General features: G+C 37.7%; 1 protein-coding gene across 2 annotated transcripts in view; it reads left to right on the top strand.

Moving 5' to 3' along the window:
• Positions 1-24,350, top strand: part of ICE1 (interactor of little elongation complex ELL subunit 1) — a 36,020-nt gene extending 11,670 nt beyond the window's left edge. The window contains exons 4-20 of one of the 2 annotated variants that reach the window (XM_063298723.1): positions 1,558-1,579; positions 1,871-1,982; positions 3,497-3,573; positions 4,584-4,621; positions 5,326-5,408; positions 6,275-6,314; positions 6,419-6,478; positions 8,422-8,511; positions 8,654-8,671; positions 10,248-10,618; positions 11,283-15,728; positions 18,322-18,490; positions 19,570-19,730; positions 20,231-20,421; positions 21,016-21,122; positions 22,231-22,329; positions 23,241-24,350. In XM_063298723.1, coding sequence (XP_063154793.1) covers positions 1,558-1,579; positions 1,871-1,982; positions 3,497-3,573; positions 4,584-4,621; positions 5,326-5,408; positions 6,275-6,314; positions 6,419-6,478; positions 8,422-8,511; positions 8,654-8,671; positions 10,248-10,618; positions 11,283-15,728; positions 18,322-18,490; positions 19,570-19,730; positions 20,231-20,421; positions 21,016-21,122; positions 22,231-22,329; positions 23,241-23,434 — 6,278 coding nt within the window. In that variant the 3' untranslated portion in view covers positions 23,435-24,350. The remainder of the gene's footprint in view (positions 1-1,557; positions 1,580-1,870; positions 1,983-3,496; positions 3,574-4,583; positions 4,622-5,325; positions 5,409-6,274; positions 6,315-6,418; positions 6,479-8,421; positions 8,512-8,653; positions 8,672-10,247; positions 10,619-11,282; positions 15,729-18,321; positions 18,491-19,569; positions 19,731-20,230; positions 20,422-21,015; positions 21,123-22,230; positions 22,330-23,240) is intronic. The other variant, XM_063298724.1, reaches the window with a different exon arrangement.
• The last annotated feature ends 244 nt before the right edge of the window (positions 24,351-24,594 follow it).

Genomic DNA, 24,594 nt, shown 5'->3' with positions numbered 1-24,594 from the left:
AGTACAAAGAAAAGGACAAAAAATCAAAATAAGGCAGATAAAAATCCACCAAGAGAATTGATAAAAATAATAACTTACTGAGCAAATTGCAGCACATGTACAGTAATTGTAACCACTTAATCATGCTTAGGAGGTATCTGAATGGAAATATATTTACCCATTACTACGAAGTCATAAAAGCAAAGGCATGGTGAACCTCACTTATAGAAGACGTTCAGAACCTGGGGAAAGCCTTAAGGAAACCCATCCTTGAATTCTTGTAAAACACATGAAATTATGAGGGGGGCCATTTTTCTGTTTGGGTGCCAGGGACACTTTATGTGCAATATTTTGAGAGAGAGTGCAGTGGCTATGAGCTTGAATTAAGCTAGCCTGCCACTGTTGTGGCAGGTATGTGATCTGTTGCATCTTGCATCTTGGTGTTTAAGAATCCCCCCCCCCTTTGCTACTAGTTCACCTTACAAGATTGTTTTCAACATCACCAAATGAAGTTTTCTGAAACCTTGGTGCATTCTTGAAATTCAAAGTAGTAGTATGGTTGTGTTCCACTGTAGAGTAAAAGATTTATGTGTATTGTGTCAATCATGGAAGCGTTTAGCATTTTCTGTTGCAGCAGCTGCCATCTGGAATACCATGCCACCTGACATTAGGTGAGCCCCAACCCTGTTGGTCTTTCGGAAAGCTATTAATACCTGCCTATTTTCTGAGCTGTGCGGGTCGAAAAATTAGTTGAGCCCCAGTAGATTTGTTGTTGGTTTTCTCCATTGCCATAATATTTTTGTCCTTGTCTTTGGTTGTTATTTCTATTTCATTGGTTATATGTTTTTTAAAATTTTGTTAGCCACCCAGAGTTGTGTTTTTTAACCAAGAAATAAAATGAAATAGGGACTCACTGACAGGAAATTTTTTCTTGCTTAACTATATTGTCAAAGGAATTCCAGCTTTTTATATGTTTCATTTCAAATAGATTCCACTGTTCTTTATAAAAGAGAAAACATCAATGTTATGCATGATTACTAACTTATAAATTGCCTCATCAGGAAAAAAAAGAATAACAAACTTAATATTTCTTCACCCTTAAGAGGCTACATACGTGCATCACTTCTTCCCATAACCCATCCCTTGTCCATTTGCAAATCCATGAATCATTAATGTTTCTATCCAGAAGTCGGCAAAAAGTCCGTAAAGGGTTTCCAGAATTTTATAAAGAAATTTTAACCCTGATCAAACAAATCGACTTTGTATTCCTTCCTTTTTCTTCTAAGAATCTTAGTCCTTAATTCATTCAGATGCTGTTGTAGGATTTAAACTGGTCTCCCTTCAATGTTTCTTTCTCTCATCTCAAAGGTTTTTTCAAGTTTTTAACGACCCTCATTTGCATATCCAGGCAGCATCCCAAGTTTCTCATTATGTTCTGTCTCTCCTTAATACTGATTCACACTTCTTTCAAGAAACCTGTTCTCTTTCGAGAGAGCTTATTTTTTTCCCTTTTTTGTGCTCTAACATGTAACAAAGAACAAAGATGATTCTGTATGTCCAGTTTTCTTTAACAGTCAGCACAGCTTCAGTTTGCTAAAAGGTAAGAATTTATTTCATTTCAATTTTCCACTCTTCTGAGTGGTATGGGTTTCTGGGTATTAGTAGTTGGTTATAGGTGACTCTTCCCCAAGGCAACATAGCATGATGTTAAAGTCGCTTCTGTGGAATTAACCTTTGAGTACAGTATAGGATATTCTGTTATAAGAGGCTTTATTCCTTCTTTGGGCCTTTGACAGAAGGAATGCACAAAACAGTTGAGTTTAAGTTTTGTTTTTTTCTAATCAGTTAAGGCCATGCTTGCTTTCTGTAAAGTCTCCTGTGTCCATTTCAGAGAAAACAGCACACTTCATCACCAAGTGGAACAAATGTTCCAGAAAATATCACCTCTGAAAAAGTGTCAAGAAGAGCTGGGAACTGTAAAAGCAGAGCTAGAAGAGAAAAAGGTAGCTTTCATTTTTTGAAATAGAGATCCATATTAACTGCCCAGAGTCCATCTTCCGGGGAGATGGGCAGTGATAAATTTGATAGATAGATAGATAGATAGATAGATAGATAGATAGATAGATAGATAGATAGTTGTTTAGAGACACCTCATTTTTTTGTTTTTGTTTTTTTTAATATTATAATAGACTGATTTGCACCTGGAAGCCTATGCATAAACTTTTGGTTCAAAACAATTACCATTTGGGAATTTGCATCCCTTGATATCATAGTGTGTCATTCCCTTTAAGGAGAACCAGGACTTGAAAAGTTAGCCTCCACTTGTTTGTTGGCTAGCAGTTGTAAATTATAACTCACAAGAAAAGAAAATGAGGCAGTGTGGATTGCTGGAGATTTAACACTTCACTATGTTGCTTCAGCCATAAGTCCATCTCTTATCTCAACTGACCTTCTCTTCTGACTTGCACCATCTCATGCCTAGAACTTTGTTGGACTTCCAGTGAGGAACATACAGGGATCAGCATGCTGAGCAACATCTTCCTTAGCACCTGTCAGGCTCCATTCCATATCTGATAGAGTTTTGTAAAGTCTTTTGATCAAAGCAAAGTACCAACTTCAAGCAGTCTTTATTTTCCAATTAAGGGGTTTTTTTTGTTTTTTTGTTTTGTTTTTGGAAAATAAATAAACTGCCAGCCAGTTCTCTGTTTGGATATATATCCAGAGAAAAGACAGATAGAAACTGAAATGGGAGAAAGCATTCTGGGACACTCAAAGGGTTTGAAGGGAGTAAATTTACTAGTTTGCCTGGTGATAAATGGGTAAGTTGTGAGCAGCCATACCCACCCATCTAGACAGTCACCCATTTTGCAAGAATTCCCATAACATTCCCAGTGTTTCTATCAACCTGAAAAAATGTGGGACTCCTGAAATAGTGGAAGGCATAGTTCACAGACAGATGCTTTTTAAAAAGACCACTGGTATCTCAGATGTAGTGAAAATCCCTACATTCGTTCACCACAGTCAGGTGTCAGGGAGCTTTTGTCCCCCTGCCCAGTAACTTGAATTTCTATTAATTTGAAAAGCTGTTAACAGATCTGGAATATCTGCACAGTGAATATCCTATGAGGACTGTTACCAGTGAACATTAGGTGACTGGACAGGATGTCTTTAGTTGTAGAATTTTCCTATATTAGCAATTCTAATTTGCCTTCTCTTGCCCCATCCTTAAATGTAGCATTAAGACTTCAATGCTTTTGGGAGGCACATTGACAAACTAATGTGGGCGGCCATATGCACTAAATAAAAGAATAAATAAACATGTTAATGCCTTATGACTGATTATTATACAGTAATGAGAGGTTTTGCAAAGCCATGGTATAAATTATTAAACATAAATGAATTACCCCAAAGACATACAAACATTAACACAGAGATTACCATCTGTGTTTGTACATATATATATCGATATTTGTTTGTATGTATGTATGTATGTAAACATAATCTTTTTTTTTATTAGAGTTCACTTAAAATATACCAAGAGACTCATCTGGAATATGTTCGAGTGAAAGAAGAAATGGATAAAAGTGACAGTGTGTAAGTCTTTATAGTGGAACTAACTAGTGGATGTATTTACCTTTTTTTTTAAATTCAAAATTCAAATAATCATCCAAGCTGTTCCTATAATGTTAGAGGCAGAAAACGAGATATGGACCTTTGGGGGGGAGGGTTGACTTCCAAGAGCAGATTAGAGAAGAGGAACGAATCAGTTAATGTCCCTCCCCATAAGCGAAACCAGAACATATTCCAACTTCTTACAGGAAAGCAAATCCAGTCCCTGTAAAGAGATGCAAAACACTTAGGGAACTATGCAAAATGAAGCCTCTCTGATGGACACATTCCCTTTTTGCACGCATTGCCTCCTCTTATGTGATGGCAAATAATGCGACCAGAGATCTTTGCTCGGTGAGAGAAGTAGACTCAATTCTGTACCTTCCAGACCTTCCACTTGTTCAGAGAAGCTAACAGCTCAAACTAGTTGCCAACCAGGTTAGTAAGTTTTCTCCCTGGTTTTGCTTCCTGCTTCTCTTGATGTGTTTATTACACTGTAGAGTAGTCTTTATCAGGGATGTGCAAAGTGTTTGAAAGGGCCCTCAGTAAAGCGTGCTAACATGAGTAAAGCATCCATCCTTGAAGCTTGTCTGTGGAGGTGCACAGACAACACGTCCAGTGGGACCACCAGAGAAGCAAAGTGGCTGTGCATGTGCAACCTATACAGATCGCTCAGGGCAGCCTTTGAAGGAGCTGTGGAAGTCTTTCAAATGGCATGGCTGATTTAATGCTTCAAGAACAGGTGCTTCACTCACTTCCACATTTTACAAAGCACCCTTTTTCCACATCTCTAATTGTTACTACTCATAAAGAATACTGTGGGCAGCTAACACCTCATAAAACCAACCAAATTCTGAAACAGAGTTAAGCCAAAAATGCAATTTTGAACTAAACAGAATAGGTAATTCAAATTAAACAAAAGCAAAAAGTGTACCAGGGGAGTACTTTGCTCATTTTTCATGTGCATATTTTAAAATTTTGTTTTATATTTTCAGGAAGAAAAAATTAGAAACTAAAGTGAAAAAGCTTGAAGGTAATTCAGTTTTTATTCTTGCTGCTGTGAGATGACGTTTCATAACACACAACACAAATGTATAATTATATTTTTTTCTGGGAAAAGACATTTTAATACACAAGAAGAGATTTGGGACCTAAAATTGTACTTGTTTTTCAAACTGTCATCCTATCTTCATTCTTGTAAAATAGGTAAATATAGCATTCTGAGCATCTTGCATTCTGAAAAAATACAGTGTAATCATTATGATCAATGTTTACATTTTATGGTCTGTCAGGAAACCATGAGGAAGAAGTGATGTTTAAGAAATACCTTTCTGGATATGCATTTAGCATATTTATCATATACTTTTTATATGGAAGCAGTTTGTTTCAAATACTCTTACTCATTAAGAATCATTCTGCTTTGTGAGGTCACCAAAAAGGCACTCAAAGTATGTGGGTTTTTTTCCTTTATATATTTGGAGAAAAGCAGTAGAGCTGGTGAATGCCATTCATGTCTGACTCTGACCCAGCAAAGCTGTACACATCCAGTGTGATGAAATCCTAATGAAATACATACTGGTACAGAGCTCAGTGTTGCAAACCTTGAATAAACTATTAGAAGGCTGAACCAAACAGAAAGGTACTAACATCCAGTGCACTGATAGATTTTTCTCATAATTTTGAAAGCTATCTGTGTTGTTTAATGCATGTTTTACTACTTTTTTCACTTATATGAAGAAGCTGCAGCAAAGCACACTCAGGAATTTAAGCAGCTGAAAGCAGAGAAGAAAGTTCTTGAGAAGGAATTGAAGAAAGCACAGGTAACTTTAAAACAATAATATATGTGTACAGTTTCCTTTTTAAAAAAAGACTAAAATAGAGGTTCGTAGTATTGTTAAGTTGTAAGTAGTCACCCAGCATGACAGGAGCATGAAATGTGTTCCAAGATAAGGAATGAATGTTTTCATGAGTCATTTGAGACATAAGAAGGTTTTGTGCCCTCCTGGGCACAATTCCCACAACCAAAGGACACCTCCGCTTCCTCCCCACCTTTGTATCGGACATGTGTATTGTTTTTTATAAGTTTACTAATGCAGGATGGGGACTGCAACTGCAGAAACTGTTTGAACTGTTGGATATATAGCTTCTTATTTTTGTGGTCAATGTGGCAGCAGAAATGCCATCAGCAGAAAATGATGGTACTCCAACTAACTTCTTTTGTAATGATAATGGTAATATTTGAAAAATATCCAGGGTGCATGGTAACTTTGTGTGCATGAAGGGGAGAGATTTCCCCCAACCACAGAACGTTTGCCTTAAATTTTGATGGGGAAAGAAAGAGGCAAACATAAGTGACAAGTGCAGATGGGTGGGAGGGAGAACAACTGTTTAACCTTTTAACAATCATAAGAATCAATTGTCCTAAACTGGGTGTTATGCCTGTAATGTAACATTCTTTACCAGTTTTCCAGATATATTTTGATTGCAACTCCCAGAATTCCTTCCCAGCATAGCTTATAACCATTCTGGTGGAAATTCTGAGCAGTATATTTCAAAGACGTCTAGAAGACTGACAGGGACCATTCTGAAGTATTTTAGTGGTTACATGATCAAATATCTTTTCAGTGTCACTGCTACAGATTATGTGCATTCATTAAACTGCTTTTCTCCCCTTTTTTGTCAATAGGAAAAGATTGATGGCTTCCCTAACAGAAAACAAAAGAAAGGTGACTGTTCGTGATTTGTTTCTCTTTTGGTGGAGGAGGAAATATTTTATTTTGATTCACGGTTTAATTTGTAATATGACCCAGCTGGTTCTCTTCCTTCTCAGTGTTGAAAAATGCAGAGACCCAGAGCGAGAGTGAGAATTTGGTAGCAAACTTGGACAAAGGTTGGTATGTATAAGTCTTGTATAAATTGCTGTTAATTCTTTTTCTTCTGTTCTTTGGTGATTGATACAGTTGGCACATTCAGTAGAAGGTTCTGGTGCTTTGGAATGTATGGATTGTCAGGTTTCAGTGTGGGGTATGGCTGTACATCTAGGCTCTCCAGACACTTAACCCCTTTCTTAGAACACAATCCCTTTACCATAGGCAAGATGAAACTGTATACACACAGTTGATTTGCTCACTGCAGTTCCCAGAAGACAAATCTTTCTGATCCACAGTGTAAATGCTAGGCCTTTTCCTCCCACACTTCCAAGTCAGTGGATACTTGGCCATGCTTTTGATGGCCTTGGAAGTCTCCTAATCTATGATGACATAGTGGTTCTTTTTAGCCTGGGAACCATTGGTTCTTCCTTGGCCAGGTTCATTCCTTGCAGGAGGACCACAGAATCGAAGTGGAGATTTTCCAAAGGCTGCAAAGGATTTCTTGACTTAACATTTATCTTGTGTTCCACCACAGTGTACGAATTATTGAAACATTAAGAGTAAGAAGCAGGATAAAGAGGCTATCCCGTTGTTCCCTTGAAAGCAGCAGCCTAAGTGTAGAGATTGGACCTATCAACTTTTCTCTTAAAATCAATTGTTTGCAATTATTAACAAATGAAAATGTGATGATTACACATCTCTGCCATACAGAGTTTGCTCCATTTGAATTTAACACAAAAGATTAATAGACAGTAAGCTATAGAATTAGCTTATTATAGAAAATAATAAAACTATTTAAGAGTTAATTCCTTACCATTTATAAGTGTAAATCAACACCCTTGAAAGCAAACACATAAAAGCTGCTAGTTCGTTAAAATTCTTCTAACTCATCTACTGAACCAAGTGTCTGTTGATCATATTGGGCACATGATGATGTCCAAAAGGGAAATGAAGGTTTGCTTTCCAATGCTTTCCTGCTTGGTCAAATTAAATTGATCTTTTTTCCTTATCCCAGGTGATACAGCTTAAATCTATGTATTTTCTTGCATATGCAAGTAGCATAGAACAAAGTAATTTGAATGCTAAGAAAGAAATCAGATTCAAACTACTTTATTACATTTCTGGGTTCATTGTTTAGTTAATGAAGAGACAAGCAGAAATTAGAAGGAAATGATGCAATTTAAATTGACGTGCTTGACGTCTTGGTATTGTTTATCATACCAATAGGCTGAATTCTCTAAGGAGGTGCAAAACTCAGGAGAGCTGTAGAGAAGGAAAAAGAGCCTTGTGATTTAACACTCATATAAAATCAAAATATATACAGGGATATATATATATATATATATCAAATATATATATATATATTTGAATTGATTTCTGATTATATTATGTGTTGAAATATTGATTTTGGTATCTATTTTGGATTTTTTGGGTTCCCTTAAGTCTTATGATATGCATTCTGCAAGCATAGATCTATATTCCTTGGTGCTACTGGAAATCTCTTCTTCCTTACACCCCATCTTCATTGCTGATTCAAACTGTATAAAAGGAAAACATATTTTATTTGTGATAATGACTTTTATACTTTCCATCAATCATATATCCAAGACAATTCAGTAGAAAGAACTCAGCAGGCTCCAGGATATCTGTGATTTTCCATTCTTTTTGTTAATCTGTTGTTCCTTGTTCCTTGGGCTTTGACTTTTTGATGTATAAACACCTCTTTTTCAAACTTTGCTAAAAATCAGATTTCCTGAGTTGTGTATATTCTACACATATGCCCCCTGTTTGGTGTATGTACAGTGTGTCTTAATGTTTTGGAAATATGCTTCATGCTCTTGTTTAGAGACATCTACAATTATCCACCGGAATTTATTTTCTTTTCATCAGTGTCTTGGACTGCATACATGTCATTTTCCAGCATATGTAAACATTATAATGATATGGATATCTTCTTTTACAGAAAAAATTAAGTTGCTGTTGGAAGAACTCTGGCAATGTATAGAAAGCTCAACAGGAAAAAAGCAAATCAACAAATGTGAGCACGTGTTAGGTAAGACCAAGCACCATAGTTTTAAAGGAAATTTAAAGGTTTTTTTAAAAAAAAAATTCTGATATTTTTATATGACTGAGTAACAGTCGCTTGTGCTTTTTTTTCCCCCCCTCTTCAACTGCTGGTTTTCATGATCCTTCAGAAACACGTAGAAAGACAAGTAAGTAACTTTAGAATGACATTGCAATAGGCATTTAATATTTGTACAATGGAAAGTATAATTATAAAACATACAAACCAATTAGCAAAGCATTAGAGGAATTTTCCTCCAGGAAATTGGAAATCTAATTGTTACATCCTCTCTTTGTCCTCCTTTTCTAATACCTCATTCTGATAGAGATGATCAACAAACTGAGCGTACAAATCTAATTTTCTCTCTGTGGCTTGGGTCAGTAACACAGCACTACAGAATGATTTACTGGGAGAAGTTAATTCTCCTGGTCAACTGAACTACTTTCTCCAGTTACTTGAATAAGAGGTTAAAATGCAATATTGTCCCTACCCATTTTTACATGTGTTTATCTGTCTCCTTTCCTTATGTCTACCCATCCTCTGCGTGTCTTCCCTTCTGTCTCTCCCACCCACCTCTCTGTATGTCCGTGTTCTTTCTGTGCATTTGCTGTCAGTCTTTCCATGTGTCCCTGTCCTGTGTCTCTGTGCCTGACTGTATTTTAGTCTGTCCTTCCGTCTTTCTCAGTCTAAATGAGAAAAGCAGAGACAAACAATCAGGAAACATGGCCACCCTCCCTTAAGAATGAGGGATTAGCCTCGTTATGCCACGACATTCTTTAAAAATGCCATACATACCCACAACCCCCTCTGCCAAAGGTTAGCTCTCACCACTTAAGAAAGATCAGCCCTTACACTCTCTCCCTTGTCACTTTTGGAAGAAACAATCATATTAAAGGATTCCATCCTACTTGGTTGGAGCTCTCTTGATCTATGGAGATAAAACTCTGGGGTAGAGATGATGATAATAATGTGATCCCCAGGTTTGGTCTCTGCAGAAATAGGACTTTATTTTGTTTACAGTCAAAAATGCACATTTACTCAAAGTATGTTTTAAGAAGGGCTTGTATTCTGCAGTGGCTTTATAGTGCAGAATTTGTGTGTGCACATATTGATATGAGACATGCTCCCAAGGGTGGGAGGAATGGGCCATCCTTTCATTCTTCTCCACAAGAGTTAATAGCGAAAAGTGAAAGGGTTCATTTGGAGACATCACAAGGATGTTGCCTCCTATAAGTGACACTAACCTTAATGTCTTTTGCTATGTGTAACTCCTTTTTGAATTCTGATGGAATTGGCTTCTCTTTTGATAACAGATTTTCATAACTATAATTCCACTTGCATGCAGTGATTCCCCATATATAAACAGCTGTGCTGAGCATAACACTTTCCCAAGTTAGAGAAAGAGCTACACAATATGTTCTGACTTCAAACAGCATTTTTAGTGTTTCAGGCATGAAACAAAATACTTGTGTTTTGACAGTTTCTTCAAAGCATGAAACAAAACTTATTTATAATTCATTTTATGTCTATTGTAGTTTTTACTATAAGTTGATGTCAGTGTTTTTCCTGAAAAGAAAGACAATTACGGAAGGGAGGGAGAGGGAAATGTGTTTTGGCTAAAACAGACAGCTGGCACAAATCATTTTGAAAAGTATATTTTTGCTATCCCAAACTTTCAGGAAATGGAAATAAAATAAATTATATATCATTTTTTTGTCTTATAGAAACAGTGCAGAATCCTGAAAAAGTGAAGAAATCTGAAGGAGCATGGATTTCTAATTGTTCACTAGAGCCCTCTACAATGCTAACTTCTCCAACATCACTGAAAATAAAGTTGGACAAAAAATCTGCTGGAAATAGTCGTCTGATAGAAAACACGTTTATGGAAACTACTGAAGCTAACAACAGCAGCAGTGCTTTTGATGAAGACAGATGTCTAGAAGCTTTCACTGAGGCAGATTTCTCAACAAGTAACATGGATCTTCTCAACAAGGAGCAGGAAGAGTTTGGTGAAAGTCTGCAAGATGTTTTGAAATGGCTTAGGCCTCTTCCTCCTTTACTCTCCCCCATACAGTTTTCACCTGCTGCTACTCCAGTAAGTTCCAGAAAAGGATTAAAATTAAATATTTTACTTATCTCATGAGTTGGATTAACTTTAGAAATTATGTCAGTATTGCTTTGGCTGGAGGTAATTGGTGGCTAAAAGTAATATGAAAAAGACATTGTTATCCATTATGAGCTCCTTGCCAACAGTTATTTCTGGTAACTTTATAGGTTTCAAGAAAACTTCTTTCTTCACAAGAAAGAAAAAAGAAACTCTTTCAAAGAGTTTCAGAAATTGAATAGATGCCTTTTCTTTAGAGACAGGGATGAAATTGTTATGACAGAATTAGTACATGTGGACCAAAAAAATATTTCAGCTACAGTATATCAGTTGCAATTATCCAAGCAACATTTGTTGATATGGGACCAGATTGTTCTAGAATGTTCCTTTTCTCTATGGACTCTGCCGAATTTCTTCCAGATTATGTCATTCTGGAGGCAGTTCATATTTTCCAAAATAAAATCTTGTTTACTAGAAATGGTTTAAAGTATTTTGGACACAATATTCCAGACTAAATAAGCCTGTTTCGGGGCCAGATCAGCCCAGAACACCTCTAACCATTTCCAATATTTAAGCAATATACTTTTCAGGCTGATTTATATAACACCTCTACATTATTTATTACTGTGTTAATATTTACATTTGTCTCTTTAAGGATACTTTATTTGGAGACATCACAGACTCCAGTGATGATGAAATGGAGGAGAATGCACAAACACTTGAAAATATTATAGAAGAATGTGATGAAGACAAACCAGCATCTAAAGCTCTGCATTTGACAGAATTTTGCTCACACATTTTAAATAATAGCAGTATAAAGACTGATCCTCAGGAGCCACATGAAAGATCAAAAAAGTTAGAAAATAAAGAGTCAGTGCTGTTACCTAACTTTATGTACACAACATCAAAATACCTTAATGAGAGCAATGCTAAACCAAAGGATGAAGAAAAGCAACTAAAAGAAAATTCTGACTTTGTACAAATACACACAGCCCCTGAAGTAGTATCTCCCAGTACAGAGAACCTCAGTGAAAAAATGATAAACGTGACAGAAACGAAAGATCAGATCTTCAGTGAGCATGTGCTGGAAGAGACTAATGACTTCATTCAAAAGGAAGAAAAGAAAAAGTTAATTGAAACAGAAGAAGATGTTTGGGGTCAATCACCCAAGGGTGGTGAGCAACAGCAAACCAAAGAACCCATTTTAACTGCTGAAAACACACCAGTGGCTTCTCAAAATGTTAAGGATCCATCTAATGATAAAGAAGGAGGAGTGTTGGAAAGTATTTCTGAGGACCACCAGACAGAATCTTACTCAGGAAAAGCAAGACTTCTTTGTGAAAAGCACACTGAACATATAACAGTAAATGAACAAAATATGGCAACTGAAGGAAATAGTGAACCATTAATAGAGGAAAAAAAGAATGTCAGTAACTGTAAATTCCTTCCTGAAACAAATCATCTTTGTGAGGAAGTCCAGCAACCAGGTGGCAGGATAACGTTTACAGAATCTATTGAAAAGAGTGTTAATTCTTTGGAAGCATCCCATGAACCTCATTCTATAGAGGAGATATGCAGCAAACAAAATGGAAATGAGATAAATGGAAAGAATGAATTAGTGGATGTTTTGAAATCAAATTCAGATATTGCAACATTAACTGGTGGTTTGAAACAATCATCATATCATGGTGGCGAAATAATTGAGGCCATGAGTGATAAGCCCACAAAAAATGTGGCTGATGGAACTACTGAGGGAACAAAGTTAGAAGATACACAAAAGGAAGAATTCCTACAATTAAAGCAGTTACTTGATGAAAAAAAGTCTATTAAATCACCACAAGAGGAATCAACTTGCAACGGCAATACCAACAAGTTACCAACCCCAGCATCTATTGCTGAAGACTCTTTGTTGAAGTCTGAGGGACTTATTGAAGCAAGTCATGAGTCCCTTGAATTGGAGAATGTCACTGAAAATGCTCCACAACTGGGGCAGGTTGAAAATGCAGACATTAAACCCAAGAACATGTCCAAAGTAGAAGGAATTGGGAATAGTTTAAATAGTTACATGGAAGACTTACAGCCACTAAGAAAAACGCTTATGGAGATAAATTGTGAATCAAAGAAACTAGCTGAAATGGGAACTATACAATCTCTTACAGCAGGATTAAGTGAAAACACATGTATTAAAACTCTATATGTAAACATAGATTCACCTGGTTTGATCCATGGACCTTTGCAAATTGAAAAAAATAGCACAATGATCATAAATGAGCTGTCTGATACAAAAAAGTATGCCATGGAAGAGAAAGGGATGAATTATGATTGCTCTGCATCAGATGAAGTAGCTTCAGTAGAAAACAGGGGCAAAGGTACAGTTCAGCCTATACAAAATATATCACAGGGAGAAAATGAAGAAATTGAATCAGGTTTGTCTGTTATTGTGACAGGTGATTCTGAGGCAAATATGGAATCTGTGGATGTCACTGCTTCCAATTTTGAAGTCAAAGTTGATTTTTTCAGCAGAAATAGCCAAAACATTGAAGCTGCAAACCCACCATCTTCTATTCCAAAATGCATTGCTTCTTCCTCCCCCAACAAAGAAAATTCTGATTGTGTTGATCAACATAATTCTGAAGAAAGTTGGAAGAATGAAAAGTCAAAAACTGTGGCATCTGAGGGCAAAACTGTGGCATCTGAGGGAGATAAACTGTTGAACCTGAGGGAGATAAACTGGGATTATCACAGTCCTTGTAATAAGAAAGATGAAATGGATATTGAACAAGACAAAAATGATTTCAGCAAGCCCCAGGCATCAGTTACTACTAAAAGTTGCAGTAGAGAAAATTCAGAAATGCTATCTTCTGAGGCATCTAGTCCAAACAGTATTAACAGCATAGATATTTGTGTAGAAAACAAATTGCTGCTGAGTCATGAGGAGCTTATTCCTGGGGATAAGAATTTAGACATGCTGTCAGGGAATGATACTGTAGAATATATTGATGAAAAAACAGCTAAGGAAGCGAATACTATATTGAGCACTGAAATAAGGTCTAGAGGAATAGATGAAATAAATATGTTAGAAAATTCTGTTGCAGTTATGAATTCATCTGTCTCAGATTCGTCAGAAGAATTTTACCCTTTAAGAAAGGTGAATTGCACAAAAACACATCCAGGATGTACAGTGTCCAGAGATATATCTTGTTCTATCAAAAACAGTGAAGCTAGTCTTTTATCCAGTACAAGTTCTTCAGATGGTGCTAGACATGAGATGTCCCCTGTGGTCCCAGGAGAGGAATGCTCAAAAGATAGAAAAGCTGAAGTAGGTGACACTGGCTCCTATGTGAATGAAGTGATTGAAAAGACATGGGAACATTTGTATGCAGCAGCATGGCCCTGCACTAATGAAAATACAACCTTAAAAACAGAGGCCTGCTCAGCAGTAGAAAAGTTAGAAGAGAAGCAAATGGGAAAAAATGTTTCATTAGTTACTTTATTGCCAAGTCAGGACTTAAATAACAAAACTATCTCTGGGAAGTCACCTGTGAGTGATCCAGATGTTAATGATGATATAGTTGCACTGCATACAAAGTACCCTAGTGATGGGCAAGTCCACTGTGACTTACTTGTAGAAAAACTGAATGTGGAACAAAAGAGCATTTCCTCTTCAGAATCTAGCTCAGGTCTGGGGCAAAGTTGTTTCACAATTTGTCACGATGATGATGGTACTGATATATGCCATAACAAGAGGCATGATGTAAATAATGATGAACAAAGTATTGCATCTAAAACCACCTGGACATCTATATCACCTATCTCCGAGTCTTCCAATTCTAATAATAAACAACAAAAAGTGCTATCAGAAAAATTGGAACCGCTACTTGCTTTTGCAAAGAATAGAGTAGAGCAGACATTCAACTCTTCAGACTCTGTCATGATTAAAACACAGGCAGAGATTACTGATGGTGATGATAACCATCTCCAGTGCATATCTATCTGTAAGAGGAAAAGGAAAAATCAGCCTATGCAACTAGCTGAAACCATTCTAGCCAATGCAGATACTTCTACACCAGCTAAATATTATCCAAAAACTTTAACAAAAATTATGCAAGAGATGGGTCCACCATTACCTCCCTTGCTTCCACCTTTGATAGCTACCCCTCCAAGAACTGTTCAGCCCATTTCTCCTGTAGCGTCCATTTCAAGCCAATCTTCCTTACCATCTCCGCTTGATGAATTGATTTCTCCTTTACATAAAACTCCAGTTCCTCCTCTAACATCAACACTGTCAGAGACCCCAAAACGCAAGTCTTCATCATCATCGTCATCTTCTGCATTTACTACTTTATCACCCTCTGAAATGTCCGTACGTCAGAGAATTTTATCTTCCCCTCTTCAGTTTTGTTCCACTACTCCCAAACATGCCCTTCCTGTTCCAGGTAGACTTCCTTCATCTACAGCTGGTAATTCCGTTCCATCTGTACCTCAGGAAAATTCTGTGAAAATTTTGGACAGTATGTATCCAGAGTTATCTGCTCGAGCAAGAACTCTCAATATCCTGAAAGGTAACATTCAGTTTAGTAGGTCGTCTTCTCTAGATGGGAAGGGCATCCAACAAATCAGTGGCTTTAAAGCAATTGCTTCCACATCAACTGCTTTTGTGAAAACAGGGATCAGATTTAAATCTGATCCAGAGAAGCTGCTCTCCAGTGTATATGAGACTGGGAAAAGGAAGTTGCCATCTGTGACTATAACAAAGAGTGTCAAAAGACCACGTCTAGATAGCAAGTTATCAACCCTGAATCTCTGCAAGGAAAAGCTGTCAGATGGTGACATACGGTGCACCCCTGATGGTGACTGTCTGGACAGTGGGGATGCTACTAAGTCAACAGGTGACTGTAATTCAGAATTGCTTTTGGAAATGGAGAAAACAGAGGATCCTGATAGCTGGGCTGTGACTGTAGCACTGGAAAAAATTTCCGAAGCTTGTTTTGACCTGTTGCCTGTTATTCGTAGCCGTGTCCTTGTTGGTAATACATCAAAGGTTCCAATAATGAGAGATGAAGAGAAAGAAGTTGTTTATGAACTTGGTGTTAAAAAGAAGGTCAGCTTTATTTATTTATTTATTTTCATCGTATGGCATAGCAGTTCGGTGTTCCTGCTGCTTTTTCTTGCTGGGAAATCCTTGTGAGGTCCAGCAGCCAGATGTGTAGACTATTTAGCCGTGACAAGTCACGTTGCCCAGGATGCACCACGAGGAGGCTAGTCTACATTGCACCGAGTTGGGCTGAGAGAGAGTGACTGGCCCAAGGTCACCCAGCCGGCTTTCATGCCTAGGGTGGGACTAGAACTCACAGACTCCTGGTTTTTAGCCCACTAGACCAAACTGGCTCTCAGCTTTATATTTAAATATATATATTAATAAACATGTTTTCATTTATGAAAGGAAAAAGTTTTTAAAAATCTACATGTTTCTAGAATAATACTTAGGGCCTTAGTAATGCCAGAAAAGGCATTTAAGAGCTCATTTGATTGATATATCATTGATTTCTGACTAATTGAATGTAAGAATTATTGTTTCAGTTAACGATATGCAGAAGATTTTTTTTTTAATTAATCATAGCTACTATGCACTGGTGTTTAGGGGTTTTGCTTAAACCAACATTTCTCATTCTCTCACTACTGCTTCAGGGAATCTATGGGTTGAGATCCTAGTCCCAACATTAGAATTAGGTTATCACACACCTTCTTAACTACTATAAAATGAAGTAGCAGTACTTCCTTGGATAATGGAGGCAGTGAGGTTATAGATGCCCCCATAAATCCAATGTGCATTACATAGTGCTGTGCAGGACAGCTTTCAGTCCATGCAAATTTCAGCTATAGGAACGAAGTGCTATTTGCTTAAAAATTCGTATCCCACATTTGAACGTTTTGCCTCCTTTAGGCTCTATCACACGTATCAAAGGTTGGCCTTCCCTCTTGATGGAGAACTACTGTGTACTGTAATCAAAGTTCAAAAACATTGGTGTTGGCTTCTATTTTAAGATCTTAAACTGTTTAGTTTAACTTCTGACTTTTGTTGGTATTAATATCTTTGCATGAATTCCATCTTGTTTCAGCGGCAGGGCTGCAGTTGTGTGATTAGACGTATGTGTAGGGTTTTTTACAATATCACATCCATAGGCCGTGTAATCTAGTTTGGTCTACTCTGAAAAAGCAGTGGCTTTTCAAACCCCCAAGCAGAAACCACTTCTAACTGGAGATGTTTGGGAATGAGTCCCCTTTTGGGGGAGATGGACGGTGATAGAAATTTGAAAAATAAATAAATGAATGAATGAATGAATCCAGGATGTTCTGCATACAGTGTTTATACACTACTACTGTGCTATGGCCCTCCCGAGAACCATCTTCCTGTTTCCATCTGTTCCTCATATATCTCACCCATGTCTAGCACAGACTGCATCAGATTTGAACCGAATCATCCAGAGAGGACTAATTTTTTTATAAGCAAAGACTTGATATAAAAACAAGAATTAGCAGCTAAAGATCATAGTGGGAATGGGAGATGATACAGTAACATCCCCTAGGTAGGTATGGCCGGAATTTCAGGAGAATCATTTTGAAGGCTGGGGGTATTTGGAGGTGATCTTGAGCCTGAATGAAGGTTGGCCCAGCAGATTTCTTTTTCTTTTCCTTTGGGAAATCACAGCACCATCTCTCAGTGGTTTGTCACAGTTTCTGAGGGCTGCAGGTAAAGGTTTTATGGGACAAACGCTGGCATGAGTTGTCAGTACAACTAAGACACCAGTTGACTTGATAGGAACCAACTGCTGTTAAATTACTACTTAACAGCCTGTCAGACCTCCCTGTATAAACAACATTTCTTAGTCAATCAACCATTCAAAATATTTTTTTAAAAGTTTTACAATGCTGCTATCAGTGTGATAATAACTGTGTTTAAAAATGTAGCAGCTTTCAGAGTGTTATTAACCAATTCTTAAAGGTTATAATTGATGACCTAAAACTGACTCAAGGAAAGGATGCAATTCTCAAGATCCATAATGAAAATTACAGTACAGTAGCAGATACTTTATGGGTTCAGTGCCATCTGACTTTCATGGATGGTGTCTTTCCACAAATGGATGATTTTAAAGCTGCTTCCAGCAATATAGAGGGTATAACACTGAACTTTGTCAATTAAAATACTTTTCCATACTTTGGTGCCATCAGAAAGTGGAAATAGGAAGCGCCAACTGCTATATTTGAAAACCATAAATCATGATACAGTAGTTGCTAGAAGCAAAAGAAGAGGGCTAGTGAGTTCTGCTTATTTAAGTCCTTTATGTGACTACAGCTCTTCCACAGCTGACATTGGATCTAAGTAAAAATGCAGGAGAAAAGTCCAAAAAATAGATCCTTCTGTATTGTATTTAGTGAGAGATACAGACCAGGGCTGTGCAGTGCTTTGGATTCAAAGGGGAAAAGATGCTGTGGAGCACAGAGGGTCGTTTATGTAGCATCTGTCAACAGCTCTAAAGCAGCTGCATCTTAGCACTGAGGCTATTCTTGTTCAATTCTTGCCTATGATAAATTGCTGAAGATCACTGTTGTATCTGTTCAGTTTATTATTGATTTCTCATTATAATGATACTTTTTGAAATAAACTCAAAGGTAAATACTGTTTTGATTTATAGTCCTTGGCCGAGCCAGCTTTACAGGCTATTCTAACTAAGCTGAAAAAACAAAAGATGTCCTTGGGCCACAATTACATTCAGGCCCTCTGCAGGGTCTATGTTGGAATATGCTGTCAGCTTGGAGACTTAGAAAAAGCACGCCTGTTTTGCTACACTCTACTTAAGGAAGGTATAGTATAATTTGGGTTTTATTTGTTGTTATAAGCTACCATAAATCTAGAAGATTCAGAAGCATAGTACAAATTAGATATTGCAGTTAGTTAGAGAGATAGGACTAAAAGCCTCCTGTGAATAACACTCTTTATCCCTCACAAACATGCAGTATACTGCTTCAGATCATTTGACTGGCATTTATTTACAAAAATTCTCAACCCTGAACCATGTTTTTCAGTCAGGAGCAGTCTGTGATCCTGCTCTAATTACAAACTATTAGGTTGGAATGATTTCCTACCTTTCTTCTGCTTTGCCTGTGATGGGAAGCTGATAGTGAGCCCGTTCAGACGTCCAGACTGGGGGCCTGCTTTTATTTAAAACCTCAGTGGGCAGCCCTTGATAAGTTTCATGTTTTAAAAAAATGTTCTGGCTCTGACAGCCATAGGGATAGTTACTGGTGACGAGATCTCTGCAAAGGATGGGGCTGGAATTTTGGCCTGTATGAAAAGCTTTCATGATTGTAGGGGTAAGGATTGGAGTAGTTGCAGAGCTTAACTCATTCATTTTGCCCCTTTTTAAAATAAAATTGGATCAATAGAAAATTTTAGCGGCTTGATCTGGAGTGCTGTAGGGACCACAACCATTACACTGAGGGCTGCAGATTACCCAGTTCTCTTTTAAACCCTGGGTCTTATATTATCACTGAAGGAAGGGATGGCTGGCTGCACACAGTCTGAACAGGAACATTTCTCTTAGGGAGTGAGGATACACTGCACCATTTTGTTGCAGACCTCATTATTATTATTATTATTATTATTATTATTATTATTATTATTATATTTTTATCCCGCCTTTTTATATATAAATCAAGGCAGCAAATGTACCTAATACTCCTGCCTCTGATTTTTTTTTCCCACAACAACAACCCTGTGAGATGGGTTGGACTGAGCAAGAGTGACTGGCACAAAGTCACCCAGCCGGCTTTTGTGCCTGAGGCAGAACTAGAACTCACAGCCTCCTGCCACACACACCCCCCCCAAACTGGGATGTCATATTTTTTTTTCTTTTGCTTCAATTTCTCTTTCTCCCTGCCAGATTTCCCAAGATCTGACCAATTGATACTGTTTATTGCAAACATATGGAGTGAAGTATTCTCCTCTGAAAGTGTGATCAACAAAGCAATCCAGTTAGTAGCTAGACAGCGTGCAAAAGGAGATGTGTTGAAGTGCCTGAAAACCTACCTCAGTTGGGAAGAGGTACAAATATTTGGTGTTTTCTTTGTGTATAAATGCAAGGGCAGACTCCATTTTGATTACTTAGTGATTGTATAATATCAGAACCACTTTTGGTTTACTTTTTAAAGTATAAAGGGCAATGTTGCATACTTCTTTGATTACTTGTTGCTCAAATGCTGGTTCCTAAAAAGTAACATGAATGGACTTAATTCCCCTAAGTTAGAAATGCAGGTTTGATATTTGACAAAGCAGTTGTATATTTCTTTTCTTTTTAGTATCCCTATAGTACATCATTCACTTTGTTACAGTTTGTTGTTGTTGTTTGGATTGTTTGTTGGGGGGTTGCATAATTTCCCAAGAAAACACAAGTGTTTTTTATCCCCTGGGGTTAGAATTCCCCAAAAGTACTTCCATAATTTTTTTCTGTGGTAGAAATATAGTTTAAGCCAAATTTGTGCTTTTATTTTCTGTGGTAGAAATATAGTTTAAGCCAAATTTGTGCTTTTATTCTTTTCCCTTAGAATGCACCAGTAGATATTAGCATGATGATCTCCAGCCTGCTTTGGGCAATACAGTTGTGTCCACAAATGGAATTTCAGCTGAGTGAAAAATATGGAGAAGACCTGAAAGAGAATACGTGGCAATATGTGTTTGCTATTGACCTCTTATGCTCCTATCAAAAGTGGTGCTGGACCCATGATAATATCATAAGGTACCATGTTTACTTTTGTATTTCTGCATACCACTCTACAGCAGTGTTTTTCAAACTTGGCAACTTTAAGATGTGTGGACATCAGCTCCCAGAATTCCTCCCCCCCCCCCCCCGCCCCGCCCCGCCCCGCTTAACTCCATGGCCACCTGTGGCTGCCAAGCTGCTAGTTATGGATGCCCACCTGATCAAAGGCTTTGGCAGAATCTTCCCTTTATTGTGCACCTCAGCATTTCACTCCAGAGCACAAGTGACAAGCTCTTTGACTCCTCTTTGCCAATGCTAACAACGGAAGAGTATCTACTGTTCTTTCCCCAAACAGCTTGAACATCAGCCAGTGTAACTGGTTGCGTGTTAAGGGAAGGAATATGGAATAAAGAGGCTTTCTGACATCTTGGCTCTGTACAGGAGAGAATGGATGCCTAATGGCAGTGAGGGTAAAGTGAGGTGGGCAACTTTAACAGCAATCCATATTGTTTTGTGCTAGCTTTAGCTGAAATGATCTCAAGCAAAAGCTTTTTGTCTCTCAAAAGAAATTTGGCAGGCAACACTAGCATCGAACAAGAATATGCTTACAGTTCTTCATTTTCTTCCTAGTAAAGAACTGTGGCCAATCATGGATAATTGGATAAAGAACAGGAACAGCAATGGAAGCATTTCCTCCTCTTCTGATATAATCATAGCAACAGTGCTCAGACTGATTGGTGAGTATATAAAGTTTTCTCTGCAGATAATGGGCTCTTGGACACCCTCCCATTTTATCTACATCTCCTCAGGTGAAATGGTTAAATAATCAGCTTGAGGTGATGCTGGCTTCAATATCCTTAATGCATTATCTTAGCATAATGAGGGGTAAGGTGGTTGTCCCCCCCACCAAGGTCATCAGAGCATAAAGGAAAGGCAGCTGCATGCTGTATATGTTCTCTACAACAGCCTGTGAGGATCTTTTTTTTTTAATCTCTAATAATGACAGAATGGTCCTTAGATTCCAAAGAGTGAATATGGTTGCATACTAGAAATGTTAAGGTTTCTTCCTTTTTTTTTTAAGTGACAGTTCTCACATTATTGCTCCATGTCATATCCAAGGAGTATACTCATAGTCTGACACTTCCATTCCCCACATAATGCAAGGATGATAGGAGATCCTTAGTTTTTCTCTTTGGTATGAGGGATATCTAGGATGAGTGAACTCTCCATTTGTACTCAGAAGACAGAACATTATATGATTTAACAACACAAAGAACCCAAACAAAATTGCCATTTCTTCCCAACAAAAGTTCTATTTCTTTTTTGAAGTCAAACTATGAAAACCCTTGATCTCTTTTCTCCAGAACTCCTTTCTGCCAATTCCTTTTTCTATCTCTTATCTTTCCTCTCGGTTATTGCCTCTGACTTTCATAGCATCAAAAAGGAAGTATCTGCTAAGAAAACCTCCAAGGAGGAAAGCACAGCAGGTCAGTTGGAAGGAAGGCAGGCCCAATGGATCTTCTGTGCTGCTCTGCATAACTGGAGCACCTTTACGCTAGCACACCTGTTTCCCTCCCACCTTGCTTGGTAGGCTCAAGGCCTCATCAGCACTTTATGAGCCACAGCCTGCCTAAACTGCCAAGGAAAAAACTTGGAAATGGGGGACTTTTTTAACATGGGCAGAATATCATTTCAGCATCACCTCATCTTTGGTACTGTGTGGGGCCATTCAGTTAGACATAAGCCCCCAGCTGCAGCATACAGCAGTACAACTATGAGACAGGTTGAGTAGATAATTGAGAAATAAACTTCAGTTGCTTCTTTTTTTTTTTTGACACTTCATAGGTCGTCTAGGACAAATTGGACTGAGAGAAGGATTTTTTCCTGCTGTAGAAAATATTAGTTCTGTTATTGGAGTCTTTCTCCAGCATGCAAAAGAAAAAGGTAACAATCCTATGTACTGTAGTTTGCAAAAGTGATGAAGTGTGTGGCAGCCATGCCAATAAGTGAATTTCTCACAATTCTCCTTTAAGTAACGAGAATCAAAAAATAAGTTGGTTGGGATATAACAGTAGGGCTATACAAGAAGCACCCAGCCTGCCTTGGGGCTAGATTCTCATCTAAGCTCTCTTTGATGCAAGCAGGGAGGGTGGCAGGTGGCTTGTCTCAGTTTATTCCCTGTTCAAGAGTGTTGTTCAGAAAATTGTAGCATTATTGACTGTAACATGAATGCATATAAAATGTTTGTTATAGGAAGATGCTACATAAGATTTGGTGGTAGGGAGGGGCACTGCTTAAAATGGTAAAAGACAGGAAAAAGGCCAGTAGGGAAAATGAAATAGAAATGGTTACAGTAGGAGGGATGGGAGTGGGGAAATGAAAAAACAAAGTTATCTTTACACAAAATAAAAAATAGAACCATGTTGTTGATAGAAGGGATGGGAGAGAAATGGAAAGGTGGATAAACAAATTAACTGACAGAGGATAAAGTGAGAATCAAATGAGGATGGTGAAACAAACAGCAACAAACGGTTATTCCCAGGAGACTGCCTTGAGAGTCTTACTCAATCCCAGAAGCCTGCCGCAACCAGCCAAGACAGTCCAGCTCTTTGCTGCCATGCTTCCCTCTGGCACTAAGCAGGGACCAAAAAAAAGATGGCTGAATGAGTAAAAAATTATCCTGAATCACCTCCTTCCACATCAGGCTTGAATGTCCCCACAAGTCAGAGCACAGTTCTAGTTTGGAGTCCAGGTAGCAGGACCGATATTACTTTAACAGTTGCATGTTGCTTCAATGGTTTAAAATTCCCTTTAGTCAAGGATACTGTTCATAGTTACCTTTCCATTTTTTCCAGATGTGGCCTGGGGTGTCCAGTTAGCAGCAGCCTATGCACTCTTTGACTTGGGGCCTAGCAATCCATCAAGAATCCTGGAGGCTATCCATGCATGGAAAGCAGTAAACACCATCAGCCTTCCCCCCACTGTTCTAAATGGCATAGCAGAAGTCAGCAGTCTACTGACATGTACAGGGAGAACAGAAGATTGTTAATTAGCATAAGGTTTCCAGTAGAAAATGGAGACTGCTTCTCTGAAAGAAGTTTCTTCAAAGCAGAAGAGGCATACAACTCTCTCCTTTGAGGGACAGCAGAAAGCATGAACTCTTGCATGGATGTCTCCATAACATCCTGTTCAAGATAGCCTGAAACAGGTTGTGTTGCAGATGAGTGCATCCTTGTGTTCTGCAAGAGAAAAGGCAAACTGTCTTATGTACTAGCTCTTTAAATCAGAAAAAAGTCATCTATGCAAATAGAAGTGTTCTCTTGTATATGGTCTTCCAAGATGGGAGTCATTGGTTCTTTTTTATGCCAAATGCTCTCCAAATTGCTTTCACTGGAAATTAGTTGAGATCTTTTTTCTTTAAGCAAACTGGGTTTGTCCATTTGTTCATTGATTATGTTTAAGCATACTAACTTCAGAGAATTGAAATAAGTTTTAAGGCAGGATTTTTGCTAATGGTGTGCACATTCATCCCACTTCTGCCTTTAAACAGATTCTATAAATCCCCAGTATTTCAAAATACTGCATATTTTCTTACCAGAAAATGACACTTGGACAAAAGAGAGATATCTGTGCCATGGGAAGTGATGTACCTCTCACCTTTAGCTATCTTAAAAATAGATTTGCTTCTACTCTAAAATGGGTAGTCTGGACCAAATCATGACTTAAAAAATACTAGCAGTAGCCCTCCTGCTTTTAATTGTTTAAGGGAAGCATAATGTGTTTTCTGTAATATTTAACACCCACATTATATAGAAGATTAAAATGCCTTCTCTATGAGAATTTGTATATATGGTATATTCAAATAATGTGTTTCACATTTCACGTTGTTCCAGTTTGGGAATTTTATTATCTGTATATAGAAAAGACACTTGCACTGTTTAATAAAGTTTCACTTGTTTTCATTTTTTTTTTATATATATATATATTTGTATAAATGGTTTTTTTTTCTAATAAATATGGCTTGTGTCTTTCATAGCTGCATAGTTCACAGGCCAAGTGTTGCTAACTCTTAACTGCCAAAGTATCATGAAATTACTGTCCAGATTTGAATATAGGGAGAGAACATTTCCTTCTACCTGCACATGAAAAAAGTATTGTCATTGTTTTTGTCTTAATGGTTTAATAAGTGTTTCAGTAATTTATAGTGAA

Source organism: Candoia aspera, chromosome 3, assembly GCF_035149785.1.
Source record: "Candoia aspera isolate rCanAsp1 chromosome 3, rCanAsp1.hap2, whole genome shotgun sequence".
Taxonomy (NCBI): domain Eukaryota; kingdom Metazoa; phylum Chordata; class Lepidosauria; order Squamata; family Boidae; genus Candoia; species Candoia aspera.
Note: the sequence above shows the minus strand (reverse complement) of the source record. Positions and strands in the feature narration are given on the sequence as shown.